Here is a 26294-nt window from a genome sequence, read left to right as displayed (position 1 = left end):
GATAAGAGTCCTTTGGGGATATGCCCAAGAGTGATAGAGTTGAGTCACATAGTTGATCTATTTCTAGCTTTTTGAGGAACCTCCACACTAATTTCCATAGTTGTTGTGGAATATTATTTTAAGATGCATTATATTTATTTATGCTGTGGAACATCTGTTTAATGATGCAAAGATGTGTTGCATTCTTTTATGTTGCATTTGTTTAACTCTGGGAAGCTGTGTTACTTTGCCTGTCTAAAACACCTGATTGGTCTAATAAACAGCTGAATGGCTAATAGCGAAGCAGGAGAAAAGATAGGTGGGGCTGGCAGGCAGAGAGAATAAATAGAAGGAGAAATCTGGGAGGAAAAGAAGAAAGAGCAAGAGAACAAGGAGGAGAGGATGCTAGGGGCCAGCCACCCAGCCACCCAGCCACCCAGCCAGCCATGGAGTAAGACTGAAGGTAAGATATACAGAAGTAAGAGAAAGGTAAAAGCCCAGAGGTAAAAGGTAGATGGGATAATTTAAAGTTAAGGAAAGCTGGCTAGAAATAAGCTAAGCTGAGGCTGGGCATTTATAATTAAGAATAAGCCTCTATGTGTGATTTACTTGGGAGCTGGGTGGTGGGCCCCCAAAAGAACAAAACCCAACAACACATAGTGGTTGTACCAGATGAACTCCCACCAGCATCGAATAAGAATTTCCCTTTCCCCACAGCCATGTGAGCATATTGTTATTGTTTTGTGTATTAATCTTAACCATTCAGACTGGGGGTAAGATGAAATCTCAGATTTTTTTTTTTTTTTCTTCGAGAAAGGGTTTCTCTGTGTAGCTTTGCGCCTTTCCTGGAACTCGCTTTTGGGACCAGGCTGGCCTCGAACTCACAGAGATCCGCCTGCCTCTGCCTCCCAAGTGCTGGGATTAAAGGCGTGCGCCACCACCGCCTGGCGAAATCTCAGATTTTTAATTTGCATTTCCCTGATGGATGTTGAACTTTGAAAAAATATCTCTCAGCTGGTTTTGTTTTATCCTTTAGGAATGAAACCCTTCATCATCTTTGTTTTGAAGACAGGGTTTCTCTGTGTAGCAGTGGCTGTCCTGGAACTCACTCTGTAGACCAGGCTGGCCTCCAACTCAAGAGATCTGCCTGCCTTTGCCTCTTGAGTTCTAGGATTAAATGCATGCACCACCAAGCCCGGCTCAACTCCATGCCCCCCCCTTTTAAAAAAATTTATTTATTTATTTTGTATACAGTGTTCTGTCTGCATGTATACCTGCAGGTCAGAAGAAGGCACCAGATCTCATTACAGATGGTTGTGAGCCACCATGTGGTTGCTGGGAATTGAATTCAGGACCTCTGGGAGAGCAGCCAGTGCTCTTAACCTCTGAGCCATCTCTCCAGGCCCCCAGGCTCCATTTTTTAATTAGATTATTCTCTTGATGTCTATTTTTTTTTTCAGTTCTTTGCATGTTCTAGATAGTAACTCTCTGTCAGATGTATAGCTTCTAAAAATGCTTTTCTCTATTCTGTAGTCTTTTTTCTTCAAACAATGAATGATGTCCTTTGCAATAAAGAAGTTTGTTAGTCTCTTAAGGTTCCATCTATTAATTGTTGGTCTTAATGCCTGGGTTACTGGGGTCCTGGTCAGAAAGTCTTTCCTTGTGCCAATAATGTTGGTTGTATTTAAGGCCTGCCCCACAAAATGAAACCCATACCCAGCACTATTATCAGAGTCAAGAACCTGTGGGCAGTGAGGTCAGAATCCCTAGGGGAGGATCTACCACCAACATTCCACTAAATGGACGTAGTATTAAAGTGACCCCCAGAGCTTTATTGCTACATCCATTGACTAGTGCATCTCTCAGCTCTCATCAGAGAAGTTACTATTTGCTGAAGATGTTGATTAACACAGAGACTCACTGGGGACTGGAATGCTCAACCCTAAACAGGGCACATATACCACACCCCTTCCTCCCAGTGCTCAGGGACCAGCAACAGAAGAGGAGTCAAAAAGACTGTAGGAGCCAGAGGCAGTGGATGACTATAAGAAAAGTGTTTTCTGGACACAGTGGGACATCTGCACATGGGAACTCTGAACAGTAGTGGTAACATGCACAAACAAGACATATATATGCAGGTAAGCCAAACAGAATCTCATTATGAATCTGAGAGATGGGCATGATGCCCCACCACTGCTGGGAACAGAGGAGTCAATTTTCTTCAAGGTATGTCTGATAGTGACCACTCAGGGAAGGCCATTCGACCAAAAATATATAGGGAGCACAAAATGAACTTGGTGGGGTTTAAAAAAGAAAGAGCCAGGCGGTGGTGGCTCACGCCTTTAATCCCAGCACTGGGAGGCAGAGCCAGGCATGTCTCTGTGAGTTTGAGGCCAGCCTGAGCTACAGACTGAGTTCCAGGAAAGACACAAAGCTACACAGAGAAACCATGTCTCGAAAAAACAAAAACAAAAAAAAAACCCCAAAAACAATAACACAAAACCAAATCACCTGGCCGGTCCATGGTGGCGCATTCCTTTAATCCCAGCACTCGGGAGGCAGAGCCAAGCGGATCTCTGTGAATTCCAGGCCAGCCTGGTCTACAAAGGGAGATCCAGGAAAGGTGCAAAGCTACACAGAGAAACCCTGTCTCGAAAAAACAAAAACAAAAACAAAAACAAAAACAAAAAAAACTACTTTAACAGAGCATGGTGGATGGTGGTGCATGCCTTTTAGCAGGTAGAGGTAAGAAGATCAGGAAATAAAGGTCAACCTCAGCTACAGAATTCAAAGTCGGTCTAGGATACATGGGACCCTATTTCTTGTTTGTTTGTTTTTCGAGACAGGGTTTCTCTGTAGCTTTGCGATGGGACCCTATTTCAAAAAACACAAAACAAGGAGGGTTCGAGGGAGAGAGAGCCTGTGCCACCTTTTCCTCACAACTGTCCTTGTCTCTGGGGCTGTACTAACTCCCCTCTATCCTCTAGGACAGCCCACTGAGCTTGGGAGTCAGTAGCTTCTTGCCTACAGGTTCAGTTTAACAGTGTCCAAGAGACCCCGCCACCTGCTGTTGATCCAGCCATCTTGTGGGGCTTCTCACCCAAACCCATGCTGAACAAAAGAACTCGCTCTTCTCCAGGACATTTGCCACCCGGCATTTCCATCCTTTTGGGGGAAGAGGAGAGAGGAAGAGAAGAGAAGGAGGGAGGGGAGAAAGATGCTTCCCATAAACTGTTGCATGAACTAATATATTTAAAGTAGAATCCTGTCCCAAGGACCATGACCGCATGCGCCTTGGAAAGATCGTTTCCAGTCTCAGATCCAACATTTGGTAAACTGTTTACAATGCTGAGCCTCGCTTTCCAAATCTGTAAAACGGAGATTCTCTACAAGCAAGGCGATGCGCCACAGGTCCCCAGAACAAAGACCAGCAGACCAACGAGGTAACCCCGCGTCCGTCCGCAGACAGCAAGCACCAGCCCACTCTCCGCCACGCGCAGGCGCGCCCTCCAGTGCATCTTCAAGCACGCGCAATCGACCGGAAACCCCAGCCGGAGCCTGAGGTGAAGAGGCGGGGCCTACGCAGTGGCCTGCGCCGTACGCCTCCACGCCTCCGTGCGTCGCGAGGGTGGGCGGGGCCGCGCAAGCGCGCAGCCCATCCCGGCTCTGGAGCATAAACAAGAGTGGGGACGGGATGAGGCGGCGGTTGGTCCCCGCGCAGCGAGAGGCGGCGAGCGAGCCTACGAGCCGGATCGGGCGCAGCTCCTGAGTGTAGCGCGCTCCCGCGGGCAGCCCGAGTTGCGCCGCGCGCGCTCCCGCGAAGGGGGTCCGAGCCCGTCGCGCGCGCGCAGCCATGAACCTGGCGAGCCAGAGCGGAGAGGCCGGCGCCGGCCAGCTGCTGTTCGCCAACTTCAACCAGGATAACACGTAAGGCCAGGCTTGGGCACCGGGCCGGGTCAGAGGGCAGGGCTTGGATCAAGTGGAGGGGTGTCTGAGGGGGGTTCTGAGCCCGCGCGGCCGCTCGAGCGCTGCTGCCTCCTGGGCCGGGGGAGGTGATGGAACTCGAGGTGTTCCCATCCACCTGGCCTCAGACCTGGCCTCTCGCAGAGTTGGGAAGGAACTGTGCACGCCGGTTTGTGCCCGTCACCCGGAATGGGTTTCTCGGCCGCCCTGGGCATCGCCCGCCTCCCTGTTTATCTTCATTTTCAGTGCCTCTTCTATCGCTTTTCATGGTTTTTCTTTTTCCTTTTTATTGTTTCTTCTCTGCCGTTCTTTCTGGCAGGTAACTTTGTTTCCTCCAAACAAGAATCAAACAGCAGAAACCCAGGCCTTTGGTCTAGAGAGACTTTGTCCTCAAGGGGTCTGGGTGTTCCAAGGGGGTGAGGGGCAAAGTGAGCTATTCCTGGGGTAAAAGAGAACCTTCATGCAGTCCCCTGTTTTACCAGACTCCTCTGCTGTAGGTCCCAATTTGGTTCTTCAAGGCCGCCTTGTTGGCATACCTGGGAGGTGGTTAATAGATGAGGTTTTTAAGGAAGGAAGGATGAGTTATGGGACTGGAAGGGAGAAGAGCCATCTTGGGAAGTGAGTAAGAGGAAGTGATGTAAGAGGAGAAGGAATGGGTCACTTGGCATCACACTAAGTAGTTGGCTGCTGTTGGCAGAATAGCATTAGCAAGGTAGAGACTGAGCTTTTTGTTTTTCCTCAATTAAAAGTTAAATTGTGAAAATGGCAAGCACCTGTATGGACGTGCGACAGGTGCTCAGCTGGACTTTCTCAATATTCTCAAGATCAGGGAGCTGTCCTGAGATTGGGGAGGAGGTGAGTCACCTGTTCAGCCACAGATGAGATGGTGAAGTTCAGAGAGGTCTGGCGCCTTTCCAGATCTTATGGTTGGTTAATAGTGGGATGGAGCAGGAGCAGGGTCTTGTCTCCTGAGCTCGCTCTCCTAGTGTTCTTTTCGTTCTACCACACTGGATCTTTTCTACCTACAGAACAGAATTCTACAGACCCTGAGTCTAGAAGTCCAGTGGATCTATAAAAGTTGAAGCCACCAGGAGAGATGACACAGTGGACAAAGTACTTGTCCGCACAGCTCTGAGGACCAGAGTGGAGATCTCAGCACCACATACACTCCTGAGGAGAGAGGCCATCCCTGGCTAGTTAAATTAACAGTCAGTCAACTCTGGGGTTCAGGGAGACTCTACTTCAGTCTATAAAGTGGAGAATGGAGGATGACACACCACACAAGTGTATACACACTGACACTAAAAGTGTGACCTCACTTAAGAAACACACACATTCAGGCTGCTGAATACTGTGTTGTGTGTGCCTTAAACCAGCACAACGAAAGCTGTCAGGACAACCTGTTGCAGTTTGTCTAGTGAATAAGCTAACCTGGGTAGGAGGAAAGTAGTTCCAGCCAGTAGCAATCTGGCTTCTGAGTCATTAGGATTTGGGGACTGGTAAGAAATGGTAGTATTACAAGGTTTTTATTCATCTGTCTATTTATTTTGAGACAGGGTCTCTCTGTGGCCCTGGCTGTCTTGGAACTTACCATGTAGACCAGGCTGGCCTTGAACTCAGAGAACTGTCTTCCTCTGCCTTCCGAGTGCTGGGACTAAAGGCGTGCACACTGTGCCTGGCTATCTGTATTACAAGGCTTTATGTCTTGCTTGAAATAGAGAATATTAAGAACAGTTTCTATATCTGCTGAGTTCCCTGTGTAATAAAAGTGTCACTCTGGCCCAAACAGGATCTTTTCACACCCCTCCTTAGCTAGCCCTGAATCTGCTAGTTCATGAAGTTATTATTAGTTCAGAACAAGATTTGCTGTGTCAATTTTTACTTGCCAAAGAGTCCTTGAAACATAGGGGCATAAGTTGGAAGCAATTCCAGGTTAGGGCTGTATTGGAGTTCAGTGGAGTGACATGATTGTTAAAGCTACAAGTGGAAGAAATAGAAAGGTTCTGTGGAAGGACTTCTGCATCTTAAAAGAGGAGCAGGGGCCCGTGTGGTGGTACACACCTTTAGCCCCAGCACTTGGGAGGCAGAGGTAGGATCTCTGAGTTCAAGGCCAGTCTGATTTACATATCCAGTTCCAGTACATCCAGGACTAACTAGAGCAGTGATTCTCTACCTGTGGGTCACGACCCCTTTGGGGTCACATCAGATATTTACATTTTGATTTTGTAACAGTAACAATTACAGTTATGAAGTAGCAATGAAAATAATTTGCAGTTGGGAGTCACCACAACATCAGGAACTGTATTAGAGGGCTACAGAATTAGGAAGGTTGAGAACCACTGAAATAGAAAGATGCAGTCTAAAGGAAAAAAAGAATATGGGGCTGGGGTATGAGGACTTGAGTTTGGCTCCTCAGCACGCATGTAAAAGCAGGCAGGGTGGGGACCATCTGCAACCCTAGGGTTTGTGTGGACACAGGAATAAGGATAGGTTGATCATCCTCAGTGCTCACTGGCCAGCCATTCGAGCCAGAGTCATCTCCAGGTTCAGTAAGAGACCCTGTCTCAAAAACAAGCAAGATGGAGTACAGTAGAGGAAGATTCCCATCCTGGTCTGTAACCTGCACGTGCATACAGACATGCATCTGCATGCACATGTGCAGAGATGCCATAAACTTAACCACACTCAATTTAAAAAACAATTTCCAGCAAAGAATAGAACTTTGTGTGGAATCCCATTTACTGTGTTAGAGGGATAGAGGGGAGCACTGGACATTAAGGAAGTATCCATCTATTCTGTAGTCATTTAAATGCTCACATATTTATTTGTACTCAAACTGTGTCGGTTTCCGCCTTTCTCCTCGTAATAGGATTTCAAATATTGAGGAGTTTTTCTTCTCGTGATCTTTTTTTGTTTTGTTTTGTCTTACAAGACAGGGTTTCTCTGTGTAGTTTTGGTGCCTGTCCTGGATCTCGCCCTGTAGTCCAGGCTGGCCTTGAACTCTGAGATCCTCCTGGCTCTGCCTCCCAAGTGCTGGGATTAAAGGCGTGTGCCACCACCAGCCGTTCTTCTCTGATTCTTATCCTAAAGTGACTACAATGTGATCTGCCTTTTACTGTCTGTTTTGTTTTTAAAGGAAAGCAATGAGAAGGACAGGAAGAGCAGCCTATCCTGGTCGCCCAGTTTAGTCTGGTTGATTCCCACCTGTGTTTTTCTCCAAGTGACAGTTTTATGTGGGAGCATTGTAGCTTTTCTTTCTTTCTTTCTTTTTTGGTTTTTCGAGACAGGGTTTCTCTGTGTAGCTTTGGAGCCTGTCCTGGAACACTCTGTAGCCCAGGCTGGCCTCGAACTCACAGAGATCCGCCTGCCTCTGACTCTGAGTGCTGGAATTAAAGGCGTGTGCCACCACTGCCCAGCACATTGTAGCTTTTCAAAGCTGAGCTTGACCAGTGAATAGGGTCACTGGATTCTCACGTGGAGTCATCAGGACTAAGTTTTACCAGTAGATTTTGGGAAGTCAGAGAGGTGGCTGTGTCTATTCTAAGCTTCCTTTCTCAGAGGCCTGGAGTAAAGGGACTGGCCCCCCCACCCCCACCCCGTCCCCTAGGTTAGACAGGGCCTAGTGATATTCATTATTTTCTTCCACTGAGCTTCCTCCATTTCAGGTGCCAGGCACCATTCTGGAAGGCACTACTCTCTGCTTGTATTTGCCTGGGAATTGAAGGTGGTTTCCAAAGCTCCTTTCAGCCTTAACTTGGCTGCCCCTCTACGTGCTTTTTGGAGCAGATAGTTGAGAACAGGAGATTGCTGCAGAGGGTGGATGGACAGTGACCCACAGAACCTGTATGATGTGTTCAAGGGCAACCTAGTTCCCAGTTCTAGTGTTTCTTGGGGAGCATTGTTAGCACCCTATGGAAATTGACCAAGGAAAGGCCTGGGGCTTCTGGTACAGGTCTGGGGTGGGATGGGCCAGGTTCTCCATGAACTTGGCCTGGTTGTTGTCCTAAGTGAGGCATAGCACCTGTCAGGTCACTGTGGCCATGGAGCAGTCTGCTTCCTGTTTACAGAGGTGGCTTGTCCCATTCACCCACATAATCAAGTGTGACCTTTTCCTGGGGGAAGGTAATGACAGGGGAAGGCCTCTGTGGACTGATGGCTGGGAAGCTGAGGGGCACATATGCTACACACACTCTTTGTAGTGAAGATGTTTCAGGCTTGTGTTCAAATTCAGTAACAGATATTATGTCAAAGTGGCAGCTCCTTGCCCATATCCTCATAAATTAGTAAAAGGATGTTGCAACAGGCTTGACTCATGGGAGGGGAAGATGAGAAGGGAGTACATGAATGTGCCTGAGGTCGGAGGCATGTCCAATCCCCTTATGCTGTAGTTACAGGCATGTGAGTTGCCTGTTGTGAGTGCTGGGAATCGAACTCAGGTCCTCTGCAAGGAAAAAAAATACATGCTCTTGCCACTGAGCCATCTTTCCAGCTCAAGCAAATGCATCCTTTTGTTTATGACTGGGTGTCTTGTAGCTTACTGTGTTGTGTAGCTGAGGTTGGCCTTGAACTTCAGAGTCTCCTCCTGAGTTACTTTCCCAGTGTCAGAGTGAGAGATGGGTACCACCACACCCTTTACATCTTTGTTTTTTGAGATAGTTCTTTATGCAGCCTCAGCTGGCCTTGAACTGGAGGTCCTCCTGCCCCTCCTCCCAAGTATTCTGCCCATCATTCCTTGCAGTTCGTATTACCCTCTGTCCATAAGGATAACATTGAACAACCAGTGCTTGAACTCAAGTCCTCGCATATGCCAGGTGAGTGCTCTACCACTGAGCAACATCCCTAGACCTGTGTTAACTTAGAAACACAAACATATCTTTCTAGTAGAACACATCTCACCTCTCATGTGGTTATGTCTCTTCCATGATTATAATGTCTGCATTTTCTGTTAAAATGTTAAAAACCTACCAAAGAGGGATATGTGAACCTGGTTGTTGGTGTCTGTAATGAAAATGGTAAACACTTACCTTGAGGCCCAGGGACCACAGTCATGCTCAGCAGGGACTCTGATGTGCTGCACCCAGGTTTACTTACAATGTCATTTAATTACTTACCCTCCCTTGATAAAGTTTTTAACTTCTGTTTCTTTCTTCCTTTCTTTTTTCTTTTTCTTTTTTTTTTTTTTTTTTTTTTTTTTTTTTTTTTTTTTTGGTTTTTTGAGAAGGGGTTTCTCTGTGTTGCTTTGCACCTTTCCTGGAACTCGCTTTGTAGACCAGGCTGACCTCGAACTCACATAGATCCTCCTGCCTCTGCCTTCTAAGTGCTGGGATTAAAGGTGTGCGCCACCACCGGCTTAACTTCTGTTTCTTACTGATAAAAGGGCACAATCTGTTTAGAAGACTTTTGGCATTAAAATTCTAGTTCAGGTGTTTAATAGTCTAATCAATACTGCTTATTTAGAATATCAAAAGGATTTTGCCTGTCTGGTGGTGGTGGTGGTGGTGGTGGTGGTGGTGGTGGTGGTGGTGGTGGGTGGTGCAGGTGGTGCAGGTGGTGCAGGTGGTGCAGGTGGTGCAGGTGGTGCAGGTGCAGCACACCTTTAATCCCAGCACTCAGAGAGGAGCAGAGGCAGGTGGAGCTCTGTGAGTTTGAGGCCAGCCTGATCTGTAGAGCGAGTTCCAGGACAGCTAGAGCTGTTACACAGAAAAAAATTCTGTGCATGGGGAACACCGCTGAGAACCAAGCTCTCTGGAACCCAGGAATCCATTTCTAATGCTTGTAGGCAAGGACCTTCCTAAGCTTAATTTGTGATTTCCAAGTGAACAAGAAGTGAAAAAAGGGGTGGAGAGGACAGGGTAGTCATGAAGGAAAACTGACAACTGTCTATAAAGGTAGGCTTTTGCTTTGTTTTTATGCTGGAGATTGAACCCAGAGCCTCACATCTGCTAATAGCTCCAGAAAATATCTTTGAATTATTATGGCTGGGGGGCTGGAGAGATGGTTCAAGCAGTTAAAGGCACTTAGTGCTCTTACAGAGCACCCAGATTTGGTTGCCAGCACCCATATGCTGGCTCTCGACCACCTGTTACTCTAGTTTCAGGAGATCAATACCCTCTTCTGGTTCTAATGGTTCCTGTACACATGTAGTATACATACATACATACATTCAGACATACAGACACATAGAATTATATATATTTATCTCTCATGGTCTGGACATCTGATGTGGGAGACAAAACCCTGAGCCCAAAAGAATTTGCCAAAGCAGGCATATTGGTTCCATGTCGCAGCACATAGGAAGACTGAGGCAGGCCAGCCTCATCTACTTATTGAGATTCTGTTTCAAATAAACAACAACAAAATGTGTCCTTTTGTCTTAAGAACATAGGAACATTTTCTCTGGGCATCTGGGAAGGTGGCTTAGTAGCTAAGAGTTCCTGTTATTAGCTGGGCGTTGGTGGCGCACGCCTTTAATCCCAGCACTCAGGAGGCAGAGCCAGGCAGATCTCTGTGAGTTCTAGGCCAGCCTGGGCTACCAAGTGAGCTCCAGGAAAGGCGCAAAGCTACACAGAGAAACCCTGTCTCGAAAAACCAAAAAAAAAAAAAAAAAAAAAAAAAAAAAAGAGTTCCTGTTATTCTTCCAGAGGACCAGAACAACCACAGCTCACAGTGGCCTTTTAACTTTACCTGCAGATATCCCCACACAAGTGGCAGGTATTCATGTAGATACACTCACATAAATAATAATCTTTTAAAACACACAGGAAAAGACACAATTTAAGAATGATTTTTGTCTTATTTTCTTTTTGCTCTTGGTATTTTTGGTGTTTTGTTTTTACTTTGAGGCAGGGACTCACTATGTAGCCCAGGCTGGCCCTGAACTCCTGATATTCCCGCTTCTTCCTCTCAAGTGCTAGGGTGGTTTGTATTTTAAATTCAGAAATAGTTGAGATAAGAGAGATTAAAATTTGCTTAAGATAACAAACCTTATTTGTCTGGAAAATATTTTCTTGAACACAAATTTTTCCAGAAGTTCTTAGCTGCTGGGATTTTATTTTTAACCTTTCTAGAGAGTTGTTTGTTTTGTTTCTTCTTTTATTTTTTAATTGAGACATGGCTGGCCTGGTGCTTGCCCTGTAGACCAGACTGGACTCCCTCCCGAGTGCTGGGATTAAAATCATGTACCACCACAGCCACCTGTTACTGTTCACAGTGTGTACAGATACGCAGACCTGATTACTTGGTTGAAAGAACTCAGTGTAGTGGAGTCACATCCTGCTGACTGGTAGAGAAGTTTATGGTCCTTTATGCTGTTAGAGAAGCTCATGCTAGTGTGGTTTTAGCAGTGCTCAGACAGCCTCTGTTCAAGTAGCCTCAAGTACAAATACAAATCAGGTGAAAGTCCTCTGCTCTGCCCATTTGTTTTTGTGTTCTCCCAGTGTCTGAACCTTGTTCCTCCCTTCTCTCTTCCATCCTTCTCTGCTGGTGAAGACCGTATGTGCTCCTTGCTCTTGCTTCCTTGGTCATTTGCATTCTAGAGATGGAATTTTCTGATCAGGAACCCCTTCACTTGGTGTCTCCAAAACTCTGCTCCAAGCCTTTTAGCCAAAGCTAGGCGTTGCTAAACACAGCTTGTCAAACGTAAGCCATCAAAAAGAATCCCTCACGTCTCCATCTAATTCAACAAAGATAGTCTTCCCATACTTCCCAGGGTCTAGTTTCTTAGTATGTATCATTCTTTTTCGTTTGTTTGGTTGGTTTTGGTTTTTTTCGAGACAGGGTTTCTCTGTGCAGCTTTGGAGCCTATCCTAGAACTTGCTCTGTAGCCCAGGCTGTCCTTGAACTCAGAGATCCGCCTGGCTCTGCCTCCTGAGTGCTGGGATTAAAGGCATGCACCACCACCCGGCATATGTGTTATTCTTACCCTACCTCTCAGGCACAGCACAGCGAGTACTAAAGGCAGTCCCGAAAAGAGCAATGGATACCAAGCCTGTGTTATATCTAAGTGTTCAGAGTGTAGAATGCAGCACAGCTTACTGAACTTGAAGACTCACAAGCACTGAAACAGTCGTGTGTCTGCAGTCACTGGCTGACAACTGATCACTCTTCATTTAGGTCTCAAACTTAGAGTTTTTAGTCTTTTCCCAGGCTTTATTGTGTAACTGACAAATCTGAATATATTTAAGGTCAGGGTACCCTCATAAGACATATACATGGAATGAGTGACTGTTGGCCTGGGAGATAGCTCAGAGAGTAAGGCACATGCTGTGCAAAGTGTGAGGGGGAATTCAGATCCAAAGAACACATGTGAAGCCAGACATGGTGCTGCACATCTGTAACCCTGATCCTCTAAGCTTGGGTGGAAAGCAACACAGGAGAATTCCAGGACCATTGGAAGCCAGCTAAGCTTGATATATGCAGCTGTGACGAGATCTCTGTTTCAACCAAGGTGAAAGGGCAGGACCAACACCTCAGGTTGTCCCCTGACTCCACTTGTGTGCCATGGCATGTTCTTGCTCACATACGCAGAATCACCTAACGTGCTTGGGTTTTGTGTGTGATAGTAGTGCATCAGGTCCCAACACCTTGTTAACTATTATGACCATGCCATATGCTTTCCAGACCTCTGCCATATATCTGATAACAGACCTGTGAGATAACTCCGACATGCTGGTGATTTCTTGGGGGGTAAGGTGGGCGCTGATTTATGCATGGTCACTGTCTATGTGCCTTAGCTCTTACTTCTGAATTTGGCTTTTTTGCAGGTCCCTAGCTGTTGGTAGTAAGTCCGGGTATAAGTTTTTCTCCCTTTCTTCTGTGGATAAGCTGGAACAGATCTATGAATGCAGTAAGTGCTCACTTTATTTCCCTTGTTAAACAAAGTCGACCTGTTGGACTGGAATTGGAATGCAGTCCTCTACTCCAACACTGGGCAGTTCAAGTCCACACAGCCTTGGGCTAGTCCTCTTCCACCCTAGCCACCTCAGGAAATCACAACTAGGGACTACCTGGGTATCCTTCTAGATCTCTGGGTATTTGCATATAATATTTGTTCATTTAGGATTGTGTTTTCCCGGCTTTCAGGACCTGGCATCTTACCATATATAATCCATCATCCTTCACCATCTCCTCCTTAATGCCATTTAGATGGGGTGACTGTCATAAAGGGTCCTAGAAAACGGAACTGCTCCAGCCCTGTAGGAGTGGTTTCCTTTGGCTGCTGTTGTCATTTGATGGAGTCTAAGTGGCCTGTGACTTGGGATAGCAGAGAGGCCACAATCTGGGGCCTCTAAAAAACACAAGTAATATATGTCTGTTTGACCGTGATCAGGACTGAAGTTAATGACTGTGAAACACGTCATTGGGGCTGGAGAGATGACTAAGTGGTCAGAGCACTGTTGCTCATTCAGAGGACTTGGTTTAGTTCCTAGGACCCATGTGGTAGTTCACAAACATCTGTAACTCCAGTAGGGAATCTGACACCTTCTGACATGCATAGGCACCAGGCACATACATGGTACACATACAGCAAGTGCAGGTGAAATACTCATACATGTGAAATTAAGTAAGTTTTTACAAATAAAAAAATTTGTGTGTATGAGTGGTGTGTTTGTGTGGGTGTGGAGGTCAGAAGTGACAAGTGGTCTTTTCAAATACTCTCCACATTTTTATTTTTTGGTTTTGCAAGACAAATGTAGCCCTGGCTGTCCTAGAACTCATTCTGTAGACCAGGCTGCCCTTGAACTCATTGAGATATGCCTGCCTCTGCCTCCCGAGAAAGATATGCCCCACCACTGCCCAGCTCTTTTTTTAAGACAAGGAGCCTGCTGGCAGGCTAGATTAACTGACCAGTGAATTCCAAGGACTACCACCACCCCCACACCCCCACCCCCACCCCCGATCTGCCATGTCCTGTCCTGTCCTGTCCCGTCCCGTGCGTGCGTCACCCAACTTTTTACATCAGTGTAGAGATCTGAACTCAGATCCTCTTGCTTGCCTGGCAAGTCCTTTACCCACTGAGCTATGTCCCCAGCTCCTATACACTTTTAATAAAAAGACCGGTTTCTATTACATTTTATTTGTTTAGTATGTATGACCTTGAATGTGCACATGTAGCACCACAGCAGTGTGGAGACTTATAGGAGTCTGTTTTCTTTCCATCATTTGGGTCCCGGATCAGACTCGGGTCTGGCAGCAGGCATTCTACCCACTGAGCTTTCTTACCAGCCCAGAAAGTGTATTTTAAAAGGTGGGGGGAGCCCCACTGGAAAGATGGCTCAGTAATTTAAAAAACTTGCTGTTTTTGCTGAGGGCCTGGATTTTGTTCTCAGCACACATCCGGAAGCTCACAGTTGCATGTAACTCCAGCTCCAGGGCCTCTAACAGCTCTTTCTATTTTCTGTGGGCAGGCACACATACAATACACATTTTAAAATGTTTTTTACTACATTAAAAAAAAATTGTGGTGCACACCTTTAAACCCAGCACTTGGAAGGTTGAGACAGTTGGATTGCTGAGTTCAAGGTCAGCCACAGCTACATGGTGAGACCCTGTCTTAAAAACAGACAAAAATTTTGTGTATTGGAGGGTGTATAGGTCAGAACACAACCTGCGGGCATGTAGGTCCCAGGGATTGGAATCGGGGCTTGGTGGTAGGCACCTTTACCTCTTGAGCTTCTTGTTAAGGGGAAATCACTTTAAGTTGACATGCAGCCTGAATTCCTAAGATGTAACCTCTTTGTCAGATATCACAGCCATCACTGCTCATCTTTCTTCTTCATGTGTTTCCATTTTACTTGAATCTGCTTGTGTGTTTAATTCTGTGATGTTTGAATACCTGTAGAGAGTCCTGTATCCACCACCATCCCGATACAACTCTTCTTGCTCTAGAGCAGTGATTCTCAACCTTCCCAACACTGCGACCCTTTAATGCAGTTCCTCATCCTGTGGTGACCCCAACCATAAAGTTATTTTCATTGCTACTTCATAGTTGTAATTTTGCTACTGTTAGGAATCATAATGTAAATATTAGTGTTTTCCTATGGTCTTAGGTGACCTACAGGTTGAGAACCACTATCCTGAAATGCTTTTGAAGTTGGAAGTCAGGCACAGTGGCCCATCTGTAATCTCAGTTCTTTGGAGAGTTGTTTTCTATCAGCCTAGGTGCAGAGGGAGACCCTGTCTAGAAAAAGGCAAAATAATAATTAACTAATAAATAAAAACCTTTCATGTTGACAACCCTCCCTCCCTGTTTCCTCCTGCCCACTGTCTGACCCTGGCAGCCACTGATCTACCTCCAGTCCTGGAGTCTTCCTGCCTCAGCTTCCTGAGTGCTGGCCATGTCACGTTTAAAAGTTGTATTAGGTTGTTTCTGTGGTTACTACAGTGAGTTCCTGAAACCCACTAACTAGGAAGAACAAATTTATTTAGATCAGTTCATGAGATCCAGGGGTGTGACTGCTTCAGTTCAGTTGGCCTTCAGCACTGGCACCACAGGCAAGAGGCTGGGAGCGTTGACCACAGCTGGAGGCAGGAAGGCTAGGTGTGGGCACAACCCTTGTAACAGGTTTTGTTTTGCCTGCAAGCATGTGAAGGCAAGGCATCAGATCCCCAGGATGAAGTTGCAGCTGTTCAGAGCTATGGAGTTCTGGGAATCAAACCCTGATCCTCTGGAGAGCAGTACTTTTGCATAGGTTCTGGGGATTCAAACTGAGATCCTCACACTTGAGACAAATGCTTTACCATCCCCAAAGCCTGGTGATTGGCTTTTTGGTCAGCACAATTCCCTAAGAAGCACTATCCTAGTGTGACAATATGCTCCTTTTTGTTGATGAGCAGTAGTTCACAGCTTTACTGTTAACCCATGGAAAGACCCAGTGATGGCGTCTAGATCTGGACTATTATAAGTAAAGTGGCTGTGAGCATCCATGGATGGGGTTTTGTATGGATATGAATTTTCATTTCTTGGAAGTGAGTGCCCAAGAGTCCAGTTGTTTGTTTGGCAACTGCATGTGTAGTTTTTTTTTTTTTTTTTTTTTTTTTTTTTTTTTTTTTTTCAGGAAACAGGTGGGGTGGGTGTACCTGTGATCCTGAGGCTTGGGAGGTATGGTAGAATGATCAGGGGTTCAGGCTCATGCTCAGCTAGAGAGTAGGTGTGAGCCCAGACTAGATTACATCTGCAGCAACAAAACAGACCAGAGATGGCCACACTTCCTGAGTGTCTGTGCCTCATTCACCAGTATATATATAATACAAGGTGTTTCATACACACACTTGACTGTGTACCTTTTCTCTTGATGTTCTGGTATGTGCGGTACTGTCTCATGGTTTGTTTGTTTTCCAGAGCTGAGGACTGAACCCAGGGCCTTGCTAGGCAAGCACTCTACCACAGAGCTAAATCCCCCAACCCCATGTCTCCTGGTTTTAATTGGGTTGATGGTGTTGAACACCCTTTTTTTTTGGTTTTGCCTTTAGGTTTGGTCTGTTTTGAGACAGAATTTGTATAGCCCTGAGTGTCTTAGAACTCTCTATGTAGACTAGGCTGGCCTCAAACTCACAGATCTGCCTGCCTCTGCCTCCTAGTACCTGGATTAAAGGTATGTCCATTAAACCTGGCTTTGTTTTTGGGTTTTGAGATAGGCTAGCCTCAAATCTCCTGTCTTCCAAGGGCTGAGGTTTTAGCTCAGTGTCAAGCATCTTTTATCCCTTACCCTCAGATTTTGCCCACTCTTCTTTGGTTTAAGACCAGTCTTGGGTAGCTCAAGATAGCCTCAAACATACTGTGAAGTCAAGAATGGCCCTAAATTACCTATTCTCTGCCTTGAAGTGACATTCAGTCTTGAAAACTAGTGTGACTGCTGAAGAGGAGTGGCAGGTGCCTAATGACAGCTGCTTCTAAATAGAGGTGCCCAGAAGTGACAAGCATGAGGCTGGGAACTCTAATGAACAAAGACTTTCCAGCCCTTGGTGTAAGGTGAAGAGGACACTGAAGCTTTCATCTTGGAATTCCAGAGTCCTGCTCACCAGGAGGGTAGAGGACTCCGTTACTGCTTGAAATCATCTTGCAGGTGTCCTTGACTCCAGGATGGAGTGTGTCTGCCTGACCCTTCAGTATTGCCTTGGTTGTTACTGCCTCAAAAGTGATCACCCATTAGGAGAGAATGGCACCAGGGTTAGAGTCCCTCCTGGTCCTGATCCCTGTGTCCTGCTGCCTCTGCTAGACAATACTCCTTTTCAGTCCTCATACTCACCTCCTCCCTGGCCCCCAGTGTCCTCTAGCTTCACTGAAATGGGACCGTGTGGTTACTGACGTCAGCTGTGGGCCAGCATTCGTGACATCTGAAACAGGACTCCTTCCCCAGGCTAGCCCACCTCAGGAAAAGGATCCCTTGGCATTTCCCAGCAGCTAAAGCTGCTGTCACTGGTGGTGACTGTGTGGGAATTGTGGTTCTCCATTTATTGGGAGGCTCAGTGTGTGGAGTGAGGAGGAATGTCAAAACCCAGTCCTCATTTGCAGAGACTGGAACTTTCTGCCTGGCTTTTGGTGGGAACACAGTGTGATGTCTTGATAGCAGCTTGTAAGTGTGGGAAGGTATGTACCAACTTGTGTGTCCCCTTAGTGAGATTTGATTCTTAAAAATAGATGCTGAGCCGGGCGGTGGTGGCGCACGCCTTTAATCCCAGCACTCGGGAGGCAGAGCCAGGCGGATCTCTGTGAGTTCGAGGCCAGCCTGGGCTACCAAGTGAGCTCCAGGAAAGGCGCAAAGCTACGCAGAGAAACCCTGTCTCGAAAAACAAAAACAAAAACAAAAAAGAAAAAAAAAAGATGCTGAAACAGACAGAACATTCCAGTTCATACTTTTTCATTTGTGTTTTATGATTTGTGTGCTCGAGCATGTGTATGCCAGGGTGAGTGTGGGAGATTAGAGGACAGTGTCTTGGAGTCTGTGGTCTGTGAAGATGGAACCCAGGTCTCTAGGCTTGCGCAAGCACCTTGACCTGAACCGTCTGGCCACCTCCATTTAGTTACTCCTCCACCCAGAAGCTGCTGGGAGCTCTGTCTCCTTTCATACAGGAGCAGATGACTCCTGGGAAAACTGGTTCATCTCTGGGTGGATGTCAAAGTTGTCTAGCACTCTTCTGCAGGTAGTGAAGAATCTTACTCTATGGCTCCAGTTTGAGGTCTTGTGCACTCATGACTCCTAGCAGTCCATCATAAAACCAAATTTATGCTATCAGCCCTGCTGCTTTATCAAAAGAATGAGCCAAGGCAGGTCTTAGGGAACAAGACCAGCCACTGCTCTTTCTTTAAAGCAGACAGAAAATAGAAGCTTTGCCCAGCAGCACTGTCAGGTCTTTGCTGACAAGGCTATTGTGATTGCAGACTACGCACTTATTTTCATAGTTGAGACAGGGTCTTATTATGTATGTAGCCCAGGCTGGCCTGTAATATGTGAGCCTCCAGCTTTGGATTCCTGAATGTTATGTCTACTGGTGTAGGTTTATTGGTGTCTGCTACCGTACATTATTTCAAACTCAGTCTCTCAATCTCCCCTCCCATACAGGGTCTTGTTATGTAGACCAGGCTGGCCTCAAATTCACAGCGTTATTGATTAGGATGACCTTGAACTTCTGATTCTCCTGTCTGCCTCCCAAGTGTTGTGATTAATGGCATGCTCCACTACTCTGGTTTTGATGCGGATCTGGGGATAGAACTCAGGGCTTCCTGCATGCTAGGCAAGTATTCTAACCACTGAGCCACTTTCCCAGTTGATTTCAAATGTAAGGAAAGTTGTAAAAACTCCTCTGCCTGTTGTTTCTGCCCCATGTGTTCTCATCCATTCTCCATAGGCCATGTCTCATTGTTGGAAAGTTCACAGTGCATGTGGCTTTCTTCTCTTAAATGTCACTGCAACAACAGTGTCCACTATTAAGTAAAATACATAAAAGATCTTTGTAAAATGTCAGAGTTGAGAAGTGAGCTTCTCCAGATGCCACATAGGATCAGAAGTCTGTGAGTGAGGATAGCACCCTTCACAAAACGTGCACTTCCGCAAGTCCATGAAGTGAGCCCATCTGTAGCTCAGCAGTGTCTGGAACCTCAGTGGCTGTGAGAGCCTTCCCTGGACACAGAGTACCTTATAGACCATAGTCTATGTCCTCAACTCTGAGAAATAATGCTTTTCCCAGTAATGGGCCATGCACCTGTGAGAATATTATTTTTGTGAGATTTTACAGTAATGGAGTCACTTCTGCCTCAGTCTGCTGTAGTGGAGCAGCTCTTGGCTGGCATCACTGGGAGAGCCCCATGCACAAACAGGCCTGTGTGGAAATGTGTTTCACCAATTATTTAATTTGTCTTTGTTCTTCCCATTTGAGGAGCATCATTGTTGCCAGCTATCCACTATGCCACAGAAGCAAACAGTCCAAGTAACTCCTTTCCTAAGATAGACTTCTAGGCAGTTAACCTCAAGGAAGAACAACAGATTTGTGCCTGAGGCCACCTGGAAACTGGGCATCGCCACTTGAGCTCACTGAAGTTTGTGTTCCGAGTTTTCTCTGTATCCACTTGGGTGCACATTGGTGTGCCACCTTGGGTCTCCTTCACCAGCCTGTTTACCACTGCTTCTCAAGATAGCTGCTCTGTCCTTGATTGAGTAGAAAGGGGCCATACCAAGTGTGTGAGGCTCATGGATGCTGTATGCTGGTTCTGTCAGTACCGAGCCTAGTAAACTGCGGTGGGTTGGGAGAGGGCTCAGCATGTTCAGACCCTCAGCACCTATGTAAAGGCAGGTGTGACAGTGTCTATAACCCTAGGCTGGAAGGTGGGGGACAGGCAGGTGGATCCTGGGAGCTAGATGGCAAGCCAGTTGTAGCTGGAGCGTTTTCTCTCTGGTCCCGCCAAACCCCAGCAGTCCGACAGCCCACTTATAAAATAAACACACAGACTTATTATTTAAACTGTTTGGCCTAATGGCTCAGGCTTCTAGCAATCTAGTTCTTACATCTTAAATTAATCCATTTCTATAAATCTATACTTTGCCACGTGGCTCGTGGCTTACCAGCATCTTCACATGCTGCTTGTCATGGCGGCTGGCAGTGTCTCTCCCTGTCTTCCTGTTCCCTCAATTCTCCTGTTAGTCCCGCCTGTACTTCCTGCCTGGCCACTGTCCAATCAATGTTTTATTTATTGACCAATCAGAGCAATTTAACATACAGACCATCCCACAGCAGCCAGTCTTGCCGCTCTGAGCACCAGGTTCAGTGGGAGACAAACAGACATCTATCAACAACCTTTTATTTGGCCTGCTCATACTCACACACATGCACACGTATACATGAAGTCAGTTCTTCTTGGTCAGTCAGAGACTGGGGAGGAGGAGGTTCCTCTGCCATTTGCAGAGGGCCTAACCCTTTTTCTGGTTACTGGCCCCTGTGGAAGTCAGATAAAAGACACAGATAGAAAATTGCCCCCAGAAAACCCAGTAGCTTTCGGATGTCTTCAGTGTTTTAAGAGACATCTCACATCCACACTGACACCCATTGCCTGGGGTTGAAGGACTAGAGTCCCTGAAGGGTCTGCCTATACTTAGCTTCTGTCCTGTCCTTATGGCCCATTTCCCCGGGTGACATTGACTTGTACTGAGATGTCCCCTGCCACTTGTGTCAGTAGCCTCTTGCTTCAGTCAGGTCTTACTATATCAGCCAAAGTTCATGGGCTGCCTGAGGCTGCACTCAGCTACCTGAGATGGGTTTTAGTGTGATTTAAAACAACCATAAGAACAGCCTCTTTGGCATATAGTTTCTATACCTTTATGGCCTATAAATCTGTTTAAAGTATCCAGTTGAGTGACTTACAGTGCATTGGCTAAGTTGAGCAGCCTACTACCATAGAATTTTCAAATGCTTTTATCATCTCTTAAAGCCCAAGTCCATTAGCAGTCGCTCCCACTCCCTCTCACCAGTTCAGCTCAGCCACTCATCTCCCTTCTGTATCTATAGATTTGCTGTCTGGGCTTTGCAGATAAATGCAACTGAGTGTGGCTGGCTCTGTTCATGTGGAATGTTTTTACAGCTCTTCCCTGCCCTCCCATGTATCAGGCCTTCCTTTGTGTTATTGCTGAGTACTGTTAGACTCTCCAGCTGTCCTGTTGGGGTCATCCGCTCATTCGTGCACACATGGGCTGTTTGCATTTCTTGGCTGTTATGAATAGCTCTGTTCTACACATTGGTGTGCAAGTGGCAGTGTGGATGCCTGTTCCCATTCACAGAATAGACACAGGAGTCAAATGACTGACAGGAACTTGGCCTTGGCCACTGGTGAATAAAGCTGTTAGGTAACTTCCTGACGTTGGAAAGGTGGGGTCAACAGATAAACACTAGCCAGTCTGCCCTTAGCCAAGGTAGCACCACACATGGGGTGGGGATGGGGGAGCATCCTCACCCCGTACTGGGCTCAGGTCCAGCGTTTCTGGTTTGGTTTGGTTTGGTTTGGTTTGTTTAGCAGATTAATGAAGTAGGTAGAGTATAAGCAGTAATTTGGGAAGTTGATCCTATGTCCCACCCTATTTTAGGGGTGCTAAACTTTAGCATTTAGGGAAGGTATTGGACTGGATAAGGTATGGCTAATCCCTATGCAGGGAAAGCATCCACAATCTAATAGACTTGGATCCAAGTGATCTGTCTCAGGGATGTGCAGTGATTTCCATTGTTGAAGATAGTGTTAGAGGTTTTTCTTTTGGGGTTTTTTGTTGTTGTTTTATTTTGAGATGGTCTCTATGTAGCCTTGGCTGCCTGTAGCTGTCCTGGACCAGTCTCTGTCTCCCAAATGCTGGGATTAAAGATGTGTGCCACCATGCCTGGCCAAGAGGTTTTTCTTCCTATTCCTAGATATTCATTTTTCCCTACTGTGGCTGGCCTGTAATTTAGAGATCCGCCTGCCTCTGCCTGTGCTAGGATAAGAGTGTGCATTACCCAACCCCCTGCTGCCTGTCTCTAGGTTTCTAATCCTGGTTTAGGGAGGGACAAGTTTGGCTGCTTTGTTTTGTTTTGTTTTTGTTGTTCAGGTGTCTGTAGCCTCGGCTGTGCATACACCGCCCTGACTAGCTACTTTTTTTTTGGGGGGGGGGGCATTCGAGACAGGGTTCCCTGTCCTGGAACTCTGTAGACCAAGCTGGATTCGAATTCACAGAGATCTGCCTGCTTCTGCCTCCCGAGTGCTGAGATTAAAGGCGTGCAACACTACGCCCGGAGACTTTTATTTTTTTAAACACAGTTCTTTTGTTGGTTTGTTTTTTGTTTTGTTGTTTTACTTAAGTTGTGTAAGTGAGATTCCTATTCATCTTCCCCTTTACTGTTTGATTTACGGCAGACATTTCTCTGTAGGCTAATCCATAATCTAAAAAGATTTTAGCCTCCCCTCCTGAAAGTACAGCCAGCATATTCTTTCATCAGCTTGATACGGTACAAATTCTTATCCTAATAGTGAATTGTTAAACACAGTTTTACTGTGTAGTTATGAATGGCTTCAAACTTGTGGCAGTCCTCCTGCCTCAGCCTCCAAAGTGTCACCTGTAGTTGTGAGCTGTCACACCTAGCCTAAACACTGGCCGTTTGTTTTGTTTGCCTCTGTAGCCCTGGTGTAATTTTCTCCAGGGAGTTTGAGCTCCTGGCCATAGTGTCCTGGGTCTGTCTTGGGCCTGCGCTGGCTCTGTTTTAACATGCTGCATTTGCACTTAGGAAACCTTCCACCTCTGCCCTGCCCTCAAAGCCAGTAGTGACCCTTGCTCCAGAGGAATCTGGGTTTGGTGCTCACAGCAGGGAGCTCCCAAGCCCCTCCCCCAGATGACCTGACCTCCTACTGGCCTCTGGACCTGGCTGGGATCCTCCCTCCTGCTCAGTAAGAAGGGGCTGGAGTTTCCCACAGTTTAAACTTAGTCTTGCTGCATTTTATTGCTCCTGACATTATTAAGTGTTACAGTCCTGGTACTTTGGTGACCTTGTATCTGCTGAAGTGCCAGGTTGGGTTAGCACATAAGGACTCCTGTGACTGAAACAGGTCTGCTCTTGGAACATTGCTCTCCAGCAGCTCCTACAATCTCTACTTCACCACAGGAGCATCCTGCAGGTCCATTCCCACTCCCTCACCTCCCTTTCACACTCTATCCCTCACTAGGAATGTGTGCAGAAGACAAGGATTATCCCCCCGCCCCACCACCATCTTTCTACCTGTCAAGCAGTGGCTGTAAAATCCCCAAGGGCATGAGGGCAGTTTCTCAAATTCAGAATCTGTGATGGCTGACACCCAGCTGCATGGAGAAAGGTGTTAGGTTGTCTCACCCATGCTTTCATTTAAAGGGCCAGTGGATTTACATAAAATTCAGTTTTGCACAATGGAAATGACTAAGTCACTGGTAAAGTAATTACCTTCCAAGCCTGAGGATATGAGTTCTGATCCTGAAGACACAGGTAAGAAGGAACTGTGATCCCCAAGCTGGGATGATGGGAACTCAAAAAAGATTTGGGATGACCAGAGCTTGAAGTTGTCCTTTGACTGGTCCCTGCACCTATGTGAATGCACACATGCATATATATATACATACCCAGTCAGTTTTAGTGCTCCATCTTTAGAGTTACCTGTAGTTGGAATTTTCTTTGGTCCACCAACCAGCTCCCAAATAAAGATACGGAGACTTGTTATTAATCATGAATGCTCAGCCTTAGCTTAGGCTTGTCCCACTAGCTCTTTTAACTTAATTTAACCTGTTTTATTCATCTACATTTTTCTTGGGGCTTTTTACCTTTCTTTCATTCTATATGTCTGTCCTACTTGCCTCCTTCTTTGTGTCTGGCTGGCCCCTGGCATCTCTTCTTTTTCCCCTTTCCCCCAGCCTAAATTCCTTTTCCTCCTTTACTCTCCCTGCCTGGAAGTTTTGCCTATACCTCCTCCCTCGCTATTGGCTGTTCAGCTTTTTATTAGACCAGTCATGTGCCTTAGACAGGCAAGGTAAAACAGTAACACATCTTTACATAGTTAAACAAATATTCCAAAACAAACAAATGCAGCGTATCTTTACATAGTTAAACAAATACTCCACAACAGTTACCAACACTATAAACTAGTTCTTCCTACATCTTTGAGGCTTTTGAAGCCAGTCCTCATCACTAACAGCAAGAGCCAAGAGGAGACAAATTCTGTATAGCAGCTAGTCCTAGCTGGCTTGAACCAGTATGCCCTGAAATTGACAGAGATCCTCTTGCTTCTAGTGCCACTACAGCTGGCTTTTCTTTTAAAATTAGTGTGTGGTGTGTGTGTGTGTGTGTGTGTGTGTGTGTGTGTGTGTGTGTGTGTGTGTGTGTGTAAGTCCTGTGCAGACCAGCATGACAGTTTTAACACTCCTCCGGACTAACTAGCCATTGAGCTGAATGGGCCCTCATGTCTCTGCCTTCCCAGTGCTCCACCACATACGCTTGCTTTGTACATGGGTGCTGGGGATCAGGTTCTCATGCTTTTGCAACAAGTGTTTCTCTTTTTTTTTAAGATTTATTTTTACTATTATTAAATTTACTATTTAATTTTACTAAATTTACTATTAATTTTACTAAATTAAGGATATGTTTTGTGTACAGGAATGTAGATGCCCTCAGGTCAGAGGAGGGCATCGTATCCCCTGGAGATGGAGTTACAGGCAGTTGTGAGCCACCCGATGTGGGTGCTGGGAACTGAACTCGGGTTTTCCATAAAAGGTCTTCACTGATGAGCCCCAGCCTTTTTTAAAAAAGAAGGTCACCGGGCGGTGGTGGCGCATGCCCTTAATCCCAGCACTTGGGAGGCAGAGGCAGGCGGATCTTGGTGAGTTTGAGGCCAGCCTGGTCTACAGAGTGAGATCCAGGAAAGGCGCAAAGCTACACGGAGAAACCCTGTCTTGAAAAACCAAAAAAAAAAAAAAAAAAAAAAAAGAGGGTCTCACTATGTGACTGGCTAGCCTAGAACTCTATGTAAACCAGGCAGTCTCAAAGTCACAAGAGATCCACCAGCCTCTGCCTCCTGTGAACTGATACACTTTCCCACATTCTGAGTGATGTGATTACAGGTGCATACACCTTGCCTAGTTTGTGTTGCTGGAAATCAACCCAGGGTTTTGTGCATGCTAGGTACCATCTAAGCAACACACTGTGGTGCTCTTCCTACCTAGCAAGTTTATCATGATGGTGTTCTTGGGATTTTTGTTTTTGTTTTTTTGAGACAGGGTTTCTCTGTGTAGTTTTAGTGCCTGTCCTAGATCTCGCTGTGTAGGTCAAGCTGGCCTTGAACTCACAGAGATCCGCCTGGGATTAAAGGCATGCACCACCACTGCCTGGCAGTCCTTAGGATTTCTTGATGGAGGTTCTTTGTGTTACAGATAGTTGACATTCTGGATTTCAGGTCTGTCTGCCCAGCTTGGTTGTCTGTGACTTGAGTGGTTGTCATGTACAAATTCTCTGCCTCCTCCAAGAGCCAGCAGTGTTACCTGTGCCCTTTGTTGCCAGGCACATCTGGGCAGGGCTTGGCACCTATGCCAGGATGCAGCTGGACAAAGCTTCTGCAGCATAGGAGCCACCTCTGGTTCCCACCCCTCTGGCCTGTTCCCCAGAGGTGGCAGCCACTTGTGTTTTGATCCTTGAAGTGAAAGCATCCTTGCTGTTCTGGAAAAGAAGCAAATGTGATTTGTGTCATCTGGCTAAAAGTGCCCGTGAATAAACTGTAAAGAACTTAGGATCCTGCCTTAATTTTACTGCCTGTTCCATTGTGGGAAAGAGCACATTCTCATACTTTTAACAACAATGGGTGTGTCTAGTTCTAGCTTCCTTTTAGTGTGTTAATGCATAACTGTCGAGTCAGGTAGACATGATGAAACCATGTACTTACCTAGAAACACAAATGCTCCTTGACTTACACAGTTGCAAATAGAGCTGCATTTATCAGCCCACCTCACTTAATGTAGCAATAGCACAGTTCCTTCCCCTTGTGATCACAGGGCTGACCAAGCTATGATTCACTGCCTAGTGCCACGGCAGCTATGGTTTGGGGCTCAGGCTGCGCCCCCCCCCTTGCAGAATCAATTTCCTTGACCCTATTTGAATAAGTGTGGGCCAGTGAGATGGCTCAATGCTAAAGGCATTTGCTGCCAAGCCTGACAACCTGAGTTGGACCCCCAGAATGCACATGGTGGGAAGAAAGAATAGACTTTCACAAATTTTCCTGTGGCCTCCACATTTTCCATGGCACACACACACACCCATAATATATAAATAAGCCAACAAATAAATGTAGTGAGTGTGTTTTGAAGTCCTGCCAGCAGCAGAGCGTATTTAAA

General features: G+C 46.2%; 1 protein-coding gene across 1 annotated transcript in view; it reads left to right on the top strand.

Annotated features, from left to right (window-relative positions):
* The first annotated feature begins 3813 nt into the window (after window positions 1-3813).
* Wipi2 (WD repeat domain, phosphoinositide interacting 2) overlaps window positions 3814-26294 on the top strand; it is a 38700-nt gene continuing 16219 nt past the window's right edge. The window contains exons 1-2 of the mRNA XM_028887377.2: window positions 3814-3906; window positions 12705-12787. Of these exons, the coding sequence (XP_028743210.1) occupies window positions 3833-3906; window positions 12705-12787 (157 nt within the window). The 5' untranslated portion in view covers window positions 3814-3832. The remainder of the gene's footprint in view (window positions 3907-12704; window positions 12788-26294) is intronic.

This window comes from Peromyscus leucopus, chromosome 23, assembly GCF_004664715.2.
Source record: "Peromyscus leucopus breed LL Stock chromosome 23, UCI_PerLeu_2.1, whole genome shotgun sequence".
Taxonomy (NCBI): Eukaryota; Metazoa; Chordata; class Mammalia; order Rodentia; family Cricetidae; genus Peromyscus; species Peromyscus leucopus.
This window is presented reverse-complemented; position numbering and strand designations above follow the sequence as displayed.